This window comes from Crocodylus porosus, unplaced genomic scaffold (assembly GCF_001723895.1).
Source record: "Crocodylus porosus isolate Cpor-Errol unplaced genomic scaffold, CroPor_comp1, whole genome shotgun sequence".
NCBI lineage: Eukaryota > Metazoa > Chordata > Crocodylia > Crocodylidae > Crocodylus > Crocodylus porosus.
In genome coordinates this window covers 1,880,264-1,889,713 of record NW_017728940.1, presented here as the reverse complement: position 1 = coordinate 1,889,713, position 9,450 = coordinate 1,880,264, and the positions used below count along the sequence as shown (strand labels likewise).

Here is a 9,450-nt window from a genome sequence, read left to right as displayed (position 1 = left end):
GGAGTTGCTCGGGGTGGGAATGCCCCGGGGGCTGCAGGGCCGCAGGATGAGCCCACCTCGCTTAGTCGGAGCCCGCCCCGGGGAGGGCAAAGCTTCCCCTAGGAGCGCCCCGGGCTGGGAACAGGGGGCAGGTTTCCACGCCAGTGCGGGCGCTCGCTGCCTCCCGCGCCCGCGTTGGGCCTTGCTCCCCGTCGCGCAGGCTGGGCCGGGGCCCGGGGCCCCACGTGCTCGGCTGCTCCATCTAAAGCGCGCGACGTCGGGCTGGACACCTCGCCCAGAAACCCAGCCCCGGGTCCGCTGGCCCGGTGCCCAGCCCCACAGAGCACGGCTCATCCGGCGCGCGGGCCCGGTGGGTGGTCACGCCTGCCCGACCGCAGCGCGTGCCCTGAAACGCGGGGGTTTGGGGACGGGCGTCCCTAGCCCAGCTCACGGCTTTCGTTCTAAACAGCATCTAAAATAAAAGGGTATTAAATTGACCCCTCGCTGCAACAAGCTCCACAGGTTCATACTTACAGTAACCTCTTGGGGGGGGTGCTCGGGCTAACGCCAGCTGGGTAGGCAGTGTTTTAAAACGCTGAAAAATCCTCCGGCTAATCAGGACATTGATAATTATTTGTGTCAAAGCTCGTTTGGATCAGAAGTGCTTTGGGGAGGGATTTCATTTAGCCAAAACTCTCCCAAAAGGCTGGACACAATAGTTTCCGCCGGCCTTAGTGAGCCACCCCCATGCTTCCGGGCCCGGGCTGACCAGCTCCGAGGGGTCATCCCCCGTGTGCACCCGGGCTGGCCGTGTTGCAGGCAGGCGTGACGCCTCGAGCACAGGCAGGATCCCAGCCAGCCATGGTGGCCTGGCGAAAGTTTGCACTCAGGGTGTTTGAAAACACATGAGCTGCCTGCCCGCTGCTCCTTTTCATCAAGGGCGTGGAGCCAAGACCAGCTGGTGGATGTCGTGAATTCATCTCCGAGGGTCAGCTGGAGGCAGAGCACGTACAAAATCACACGGGCAAGAGGGCCCAGCGTGCGAGGGAGGGAGCCTGGGCACGCCTGCAGGTGAGCAAGATCCTTAGTGCGTGCAGAACCGGCACCTTCGGGGCTTCACATACATCCGGCAACACCTTTTGCCGGGGGTCCAAGGTCAGCGCCAGGTTTGACTTACCTGCTAGTTTCTGGGTTAATTGTAAGCTCAGAACAAGGCAGTGTATTTCCAAACTATTCAAGAGCGCAGCTCACGTGGGAGGAGGCGGGGGGTGGCGGAGGGAAGGATATGCATGTGGCTGATAACACATAACCGCTGCCAAGAGCCTGGGGGGGCAGGAAAGGCGGAATAAAAACCCCTCCAAGCCAGAAAAACTTCCTTCTCCAAGATCTCGGAGGAATAAACAACGTTCGACCAGGCCTGAAACAACACTGTGCTCTCGCAAACGAATCGAGAGTGAAACTAAGCCAAGCGCTTTGAAAAGGAAACCGATAAGAGCCGCGTCCGGCTGGCGCTCTCCCGGGCAGGGGCACGGCCGGACAACGGCTGCAGGGGACAGGAGGGCACACATTATGGCAAAGAAGTGGCTTCCTTTTCAAAGGTGCTGATGAGCTTGCCTTGAAGCAGAGGGGATTTAGGCACGGGCTGAATCCAGGCCTGAGCGGAGCCATGCAAAGGGGCGATTCCTCTGAGCGCCGGGCGGAAGAGCTCGCAGGCTCTGGGGAGCGGGGATTTGCTTTCTCACACAGCAAGGCTGCACCCGGCGGTCTCATGCTGGGTGGGACGCACAAAGGACGCCTCGGGAGAGCTGAGCGACCGATCAATGCCAAGGGCCAGGTGGGAACGCACATGGGTATCTTGTCCCTTACGGTGATACCACGGCCTCCACGTCCCGGGGAAGCCTTCAACTCTCCCCGCTGAGGAGCCTGGCGGGAGGACGGGGAAGACGGCGGCCGCTTCCAGGATGAAGGTAACCTGCGCCAGTGCAGACTGCCTCAAAGGAGCCAAGAGGACGACTTTCCTTTGCCCTTTGCACAGCGAAGATGCTGAGGCTTTCGGAGAGCAAGGAGCAAAAGAGTTGCCACATCTATAGCTGGGTGAGACTCGGTGCTCCAGGAAGCCGTGCTGAGATACAGCAGGGCCTAACACCCCAGCCTCAAGCTACGGGGCGCCGGTGACGGAGGTGACATAACCCCAGCCTCAGTTATTAGAAGGCCCATTTCATGGGAGGAACGCCTGCCCAGCTGCAATTAGAGCAGTGCCCCTTTCTGCCACCTCTATTCACCCAGCAGCACCAAGACAAGACCTTATTCTGGCATTTCGGCCGTAAGCTGCTGGCATAGCGCTGCCTTCCCCGCCCGCGCGGGGTGAAGCCGCTCGGGCTGCCATCTGCTCGGCACTTGGGGCTGAGGCGCCGCGTCCATACGACAGACACCCTCCCACACTCTTACCGGGGACACGCCTAGATCTCCGCCCTTCTTTCTGGCTACAGCATGAGCAGAAGCCCCTTGCCTTTATTTAAAAAAAAAATCAATTTTATTCCAAATCAAAAGGGAAAGCAATAAAATACCCCTTCTGCGATGAAATATTCAGTGAAAAAAAGGCCCCTTTACAATTCTAACATAGGGCAGTCTGATCCCACATATCCCCAGGGAAGCTCGTACAAGCAGGAAGCATTGGTCCCAGTGACTGCAGAACCAAGTAGCAGCCTGGCCCCTTTTGGGCACGGGACAGAGACTCCCTGGCTGTCTCCAAGCCTGGTGGGAGTGAAAAGAGGCGGGTGGAAAATCTGTACATTCAAAAAGGGCCTTCAACCAGCGCCCCAGGCCTTTGGGAAGTGGGGTCATAATCCAGATCCAAATCTGTACCTGAAAGCCTGGAGAACCACCGGGCCTGCGTCTCCCCCTGAAGCCTCAGCAGAGACTCCTCGCTCCAGCCACGGCCTCCAACCCGGGCCAGGCTCCGCTGCCCAGCAACATCCTCCAGCCACGGGGCTGAAAGACGTCTGCGTCCAAATCCAGCCGCCCCCGAACTCCGGTCTGAGCCCGGCCTGACACGGATGTGGCTGCGAGCACCAAAAATAGCACTTTCCTAGTTAAAAAAAATAGCGTTTCACAGTTCCAGGGTGGGCGGAGGAGATGCACGTGAGACATGAAATTGGGGTATCCTCTGCGCCACCGCATGCCCAGGCCGGCTCCTCCTGGGCGCGTGCCACCGACGGGGGCACCGCTGGCACGGATCGGGAGCTCAGCTCCTTCCCTTCCCTTCAAGTATTTTCACCAGGGAGGCAGGGCACGGACAACGAGGGCAACCGAGGGGCTGCTGCTGGCGGAGACCAGGGTCTCCACGGTCCCCGGAGCGGGGCGTAACGGCAGAGCCACGGGGCCAAGACCGCAAGCTCATTTCCTGCAGCAGGAAACAGAAAGGGCCACAGGCAGCTCCTGGGCTATTTGGAGAAGTGGGGAAGGGGGCAATACTGGGCATTAACCCTTTGCATGACCTGAGCCATGCCCTGCCCCGTAGCAGTTGGGTCTCATAGGAACTGAAATGCTTTCGTCCAAGCCCAGGCGCTGGACTCAGCACGGGGGGTCACAGTCAGATGCCCCAAGCTGAGCAGCCCACGTGGCTACGGCCACGCCGGTTTCTGTAGCCCCCAGAGACACACCGGCCTGGGACGGGAGCAAGGCGGGGACGCGCCGGGCGGTGGAGAAGGCAGTTGGGATGGGGCGGTCGTGCTGCAAGCTGATACATTCGTCTGTCTGGGGGGGTCTCTAGGAAAGGGGGCCAGCAATAAGGAGCGTGGGGATAGCCCCTGGGGTGGCCACAGGAAGGACTCCCACGGCAGGACGGACCTCGCCTGCCCTGCCTTTATGAGCCGGGGGTGCTGCAGGGCTGGGGCAGGGGAAGGAGGTCCCCACAGCAGCCCCCAGGCCCAGCAGGGCTCTCATGTTCACACAGGGGAGGGTGGTGAGAGGTAGGCGCCCCCCCCAAACAACCCTAATGAAGCCCCCGGAGGAGAGAGCAGGAGTCCACGTTCCTCCAGGGGCCCCGGGGTTACAAAGCGGGCAAAGGATGGGAGGGATGGAGAGGTGAAAAACTATTGCCCCACCTGTGCACCGAGCTTGCCGGTTCTCTGCTTCCTAACCAGCTGTGGCCCGGAGACTGAACCCCACCCCCGCAGCTCGCCCCCCCACCCCCCCAATGCCCTCAGCCCTGCCAGGGCCAGGAGGCTTGTTCCAGGCTGATTCAGACGCGGGACTCTGCGGTCCGGGTCCTCCAGCAAGCTGCAAGGCTGGGCAGAGCCGGCCTGACCCAGCACGAGAGACCCACGCCGGTCCTAAAGCGATGCTGTCCAGAAGGATCGCGGCGGGGGGTTTCCACCCAGCTCCAGCTCCGGCCCCACATGCTGCGGCGCCCAGTCTCCGGAGGGCCAGGTCAGGAGGGGGTGAGGGAAGCGAGGAGCACGCAGCGAGCCGGCAGCCCCGTGCCAGGTCCAGGGAGAGCTCCCCGCCCCTCTGCGCTGCAGGGGAAGGGAGGTGGACACCCTTCAGTCCTGCAGCAGGTGGACGGAGCTGGCCCGGAAGATGCCCGTTCTGGAGCCGTCTCCTTCGATGAAGCCGACCTGCAAACCCGGAGCAGAAGGCGGGGGGGGTCATGGCCGCGGGCTCTCGTCTCGAGGCCGGGACGCGGGGAGGCTGCCCAGTGGGAGGGTGCAAAGCCACAGGGATGCAGGGCCGAGGGGTGGGCAGCTTCTGCACCCCAGTGGGGACTAAACCCCAGAGGATGGGAGGACTCCCGCTGCGTGCAGCAGCATGATGGCGATCCCCCCCTGCACTCACGTGAAGCCCTCCGAAGCGCCTGATCCAACGGGTCACCTGCCTTGGGCAGGGGGACAGCCAGAGAGCCAGGCTCAGAGGAGCCCAGGCCAGCGGTGGGAAGGGGCACGGGGGCCAGGCCCGCCGCGGCACTCACCCAGCTCTGCTCGTCCTCCTCCCGGGTCACCACGATCACCTCCCCCTTGGAGAAGGTCAGCTCCCGGGCTCGGTCGCCCTTGCAGTCCACCAGAGCCTTCACCCTCTTCTGCCGCACCTTGGCCTGCCCCAGCGAGCAGTGCGTGTCAGTGGGGGGAGAGGGACCGCAGGGATCCCCTTCCCCTCCAACAACACGGCGGAGAGCAGGGAGCTCAGGGTCCCCAAGGTCGGGGTGCTGGGAGGAGACTGGGCCGGCACGGGAGGGAGCCCTCCTTCGCCGGGTACCTACCGGAGCAAACCTCCTGGGCATGGGCACAGGGGCAGGACTTGGTGCCTTGCCGGGGGGCTGGTCCTCGGGGCCGGCCGAGCTGTGCGGGGCAGGGGCCGAGCTGGGGGCCTTGCCCCCTGCGCTGCCACTGATGCGCCGGTAGGAGCGGGTGCTCTCTGATCTGTGGGGGGCAAAGTGAGGAAGGGGCAGTGCTGTGCCCCCAGCTCCCCCCGCTCCTGTGCGTGCTGCCCCTCCAAAGCACCGGCTTCTCCTTCTTCCAAAAAGGCCACAAGCCTGGACTGTCCTTGCAGCCAGAGTCCCCAGCGCGGAGGAGATGCGCCTGGCGCTGTGCAACCGGCAGCGGTGCCCTGCCACGCACGTCGCGTGGACGCAGAGGACTGCGCAGCTCGTGGCGGGCATCCGCCTCCGTGCCCCCGGCACGTGGCGAGAAGGCACCGCAGCCCCCGAGCCCCTGCCGCGCCCCCAGGGGTGCCTCCAGCTGGGGCCCCATCCCCGCTGCCTACCTGAACTTGACAGGGTTGAGCTGCCCTTGTTCCGGGGACGTGCCGGCCTCCGGCGGTGGCCCCGTGGCCTGGCTGGCCTCAGCCCCCCGCCGCGGGGCGCCGCTCTCCGGCTCCGCGTGGGTTTCCCAGCAGGCCGCGCGCCACGTCTCCGTGGGGCTCAGGGAGGTGGAGAGCTGCCGGCCGGCTCCACTGTCCAAGGTGCCCGGCGCGCTGGACGTGGACAGGTTTCGGAGGGCGGGGGCCTCCGGCGGGCTGCTGGCTTGGGGCTCGGAGGTTTGCCGTGGGAGCTCTGGGCAGGGAAGGTTTGGGAGATCAGGGGGCGCGTGTCCCAGTGGCTTTGCTGGTCAAACTGGGAGCCTGTTGGGTCCTTGGTTGCTCACTGAGGGCCCACCTGTGGCCCCTGTACGCTGCAAAGCCCTTCCCAGGTATGGGGGAGCGAGTTAGGACAGAGCATGAACCAACCGGAGCCCCCCCAGCTCTGTTTGGGATCCAAGAGCCCCATCTAATCCTTGCACTTGGTTGTTCCTTCCCATCACAATCGCTAACAGCCACAGCTGCTCCTGGAGACCCCCTGGCTGGGGCACGCACCCACGCTCCGGCAAGCTCAGCCCGAATCTGCTGCCCAGGGGGTTTAGGGACGCAGCTGTCCCCCGCAGCTCTGCCCCCGTCTCCAGCCCTGCCCAGGCTTACCGGGCTTGGCGCGGGGGCCCCCCCGGGCAGGGTTTTTGACCGGCAGCGGCGGGGGAATCTCCTCGCTGTTTGCGCGCCGGGGGCTGGGCCGCGAGGGGACCAGGATGGTCTCGTAGGTCTTGTTGGTGATGTCCATGCCCGTGCAGCTCCACCGGTTCTGGGAGGCGAGGCCGGGCTGGCCCGTGGCGGGCGGCGACGTGGACTTGAACGATCGCTGCAGCGGGCTCACCTGGGCGGGCGGCGCGGCCGTCAGCGGGAGGGAGCCCCGCGGGGGTCTGCCCTCCCAGCCCCTCGCTCCGCAAGCGCAGCTGCAGGGACGCAGCCGCCTCCGAGCCCCAGCCCCCAGCGAGCACGTCGCAGCGCTGAGGGGCAATGGGGACGGGGGTCTGTGAGGAGGGGGCTGCATGCCTGGCGTGACGTGGGGCAGGGGGCTGCGAGCCCTCACCTGGGGATGCCCCCACCCCCAGCCCAGCCCAGCCGAGTGACTGGTACCTTCTCCTCCAGCTCCTCCTCGCTGTCGTAGGCGTACTCCTGCGGGGCCTCCCAGTCGTACTCCACGTGCAGCTGCAGGTTCAGCTTCCCGGCCTGCGCCTGCTCCAGCTGCCAGGAAAAACAGGGCCACGCGTGGCATCGGGGACACTGTTAGGCCCCCGCAGCCAAGTGGCATCCGCGCCTCGGAGCTGAACTGCCCCACCGGGATGCAGCTCCCCTCGACCCGTCTTCCTGCGACAGTCCAGCACACGACTGAGTTGCCAGGATGCTGGTCTACTGCAGGGGCATTTTGCTGCGAACCCCAATCCCAAGTGCAACAGGGCACGTCTTCACTGCAGAGGTAACACGGGTGATCAGTGCCCCGCTGGGAGCGGCCGTGGCGCAAAGCCCCGAGTTACTGGATTCGCACGGGGAGCGTGTGCACGTGTGCGAGTGCAGGACTGGGGCTCTGGGAGACCCATCGCGGAGTTCTTTAAGGCATGATTAGTATAATTAATAACCATAATAATAACAATAATAGTCATCCCAGTGATAAAAACAACAAGAATCTGAATGGATTAGTGTAATAATAATAATAATAGTCATCCCAATTATCTGAATTGCTGATTTTATTTCGGGCAAGTGTGGGAGAACTGGACCGCTCTTTCTTGGGGGGGGGGTCCAAGGGAATTGTGGGAAGACACTGGAGGACTCACTCTTACTGCAAAGTACGTTACTAGCAAAAGTTAAATCTCAACCTGTGCTCTACCCCCCACCCCAACCCTGGCCAGGCAAACAAGGCTAGAAGCACCACTCAACACAGGGCCCGGCTGCCATCCCTGCCGTGTGCATGACGCCAGTTCATAGCTCAGGACCCTCCCCGGCTTCCTCTCCAGCACAAACCTGCTTCTTCCCACCTCTGTCCTGGGACAAGACCCCCTGGGCTGAGCCCATGCCAATGCCAGACACCCCTGCCCCATCCCAAGAGAGGGGCTGTGCACCGCTCCCCTCCATACACACCCCACCACGAAGGGCCCAACCTACCAGGTCCTCGCACTCGGTGTGTTTGTGTCTCTTTGCCACGTCCAAGGCTGTCTCTCCGGCCGTGTTCACTGGAGGGGTAGAAAGGACACCGGGTCTGAGCCCCCAGAAAATGCCCACTCCTCTCCCCGGCTCAGGGAATCCCCCCAAAAGGGGTGCCCAGAGGGTGCCACGGGGCCGCAGCCATGCACCCGCAATACACCCACTGCCACAGACTTCTTAAAGAGATGATTAGTAGTAATCACAGGAATAGTAATTGAAGCTGTGCTAATGATGATACCAGCAACCATAACAATACACTGAACTGCTCCAATTCTATCCCAGGCAAATCTGGGAGAACTGGGCTGTTCTGCCTACGTGTCCCAGGGCAAAACACTTAAATCTGTGTCCTCACTACCACGTTATTGGCAAAAATGAAATCTAAACCTGTGCCCTGACCCCCAGCCTGGCCAGGATTGAAAACAGGACTGAACTCAGGTTAGCGAGTTGCGTGTGTGCGGACAGAAGGTGGGTTGGGGTAACACGCGATTATGAAACATGGACATATCTGACCACGCTCCATCCGCACGCTGCGTACAGCAAGCCGCGCGGTCAATAATCTCTAGCTGAAATACCGATTTAGAAAAGGGAAAAGCTATTTGTGAAAAAATGCTGAAGGAATTCCCTTAAGTTGGGCGTGAAGCCTACCTGGGCTGAGAGCGGCCTTCCCTTTCAGCAGCAGCTTGAGGCAGTTGGGCTGGTTGTACTGGGCGCTGTAGTGCAGGGCCGTGCTCCCATCCAGAGTCGCCTTGTCCAGGTTCCCCCTGTGCAAGCAGGCAGAGGCAGTTAAAGGATGTGGGAGGCCCCCCAGAAGAGTCTTGGGCCTCTCCCCCAAGCTAGAACGAGACGCGTGGAGCATGGGATGTGCTGCCCCGCTCATGAGACCACGGGGAAGTCATTTCACCACATGGTGCCTCAGTTGCGCCATCTGTAAAATGGGAAGAAGGCTGCCGGCCTGCCCTGCATGGGGACTAGGAGCCTCCCTTGGCTGGGTAACCACTAGGAGATCCCTGGCGCAAGCCATCAGCAGATGAAACTGGGAAAAACCCATCAAGAAAGTCCCGCCATGTCCCAGCCCAGAATGGCACTGGCCTGTTTGCTCCGGCACGGGGACTTGGTATCATGCAGTCCACCACCTTGCCCTGGATCCCCGGCTCCCACACGCCTCCCTCCCTTGCAGGCATCCCTGCCTGCGTACCCCGCCACGTCCAAGCTCCCTGCTGTCCTTGCCGTCCTGGGTCCCTTGGGGTGACATTTTCTCTCCTGCTTTTTGCTTGGCCTCTCAAGAGGCAGGAAGGGGAGGCTGCAATCTCATGCATTTTCCCCCCGGCTTTGGAAACAGACTGGGCCACACCTGGGAAGCCCCCTCCAATGGCCGGTGGTGCTGGGTTTCTTGGGGAGGAGAGTTTTTGACTGTCCAGAGCCATCTCTGGCTTGCTCCTGGCCTGGATGCACTTGGCTCCCAAGACC

The 9,450-nt window shown here is 62.5% G+C and overlaps 1 protein-coding gene across 2 annotated transcripts in view; it reads right to left on the bottom strand.

Annotated features, from left to right (window-relative positions):
* Positions 1-2,501: 2,501 nt before the first annotated feature.
* Positions 2,502-9,450, bottom strand: part of ASAP3 (ArfGAP with SH3 domain, ankyrin repeat and PH domain 3) — a 29,407-nt gene continuing 22,458 nt past the window's right edge. For both annotated transcript variants that reach the window (XM_019547931.1, XM_019547932.1), the window contains exons 19-26: positions 8,629-8,744; positions 7,945-8,012; positions 6,922-7,029; positions 6,430-6,658; positions 5,740-6,028; positions 5,237-5,396; positions 4,949-5,071; positions 2,502-4,598 (exon numbers count right to left, since the gene is read on the bottom strand). In XM_019547931.1, coding sequence (XP_019403476.1) covers positions 4,524-4,598; positions 4,949-5,071; positions 5,237-5,396; positions 5,740-6,028; positions 6,430-6,658; positions 6,922-7,029; positions 7,945-8,012; positions 8,629-8,744 — 1,168 coding nt within the window. In that variant the 3' untranslated portion in view covers positions 2,502-4,523. The remainder of the gene's footprint in view (positions 4,599-4,948; positions 5,072-5,236; positions 5,397-5,739; positions 6,029-6,429; positions 6,659-6,921; positions 7,030-7,944; positions 8,013-8,628; positions 8,745-9,450) is intronic.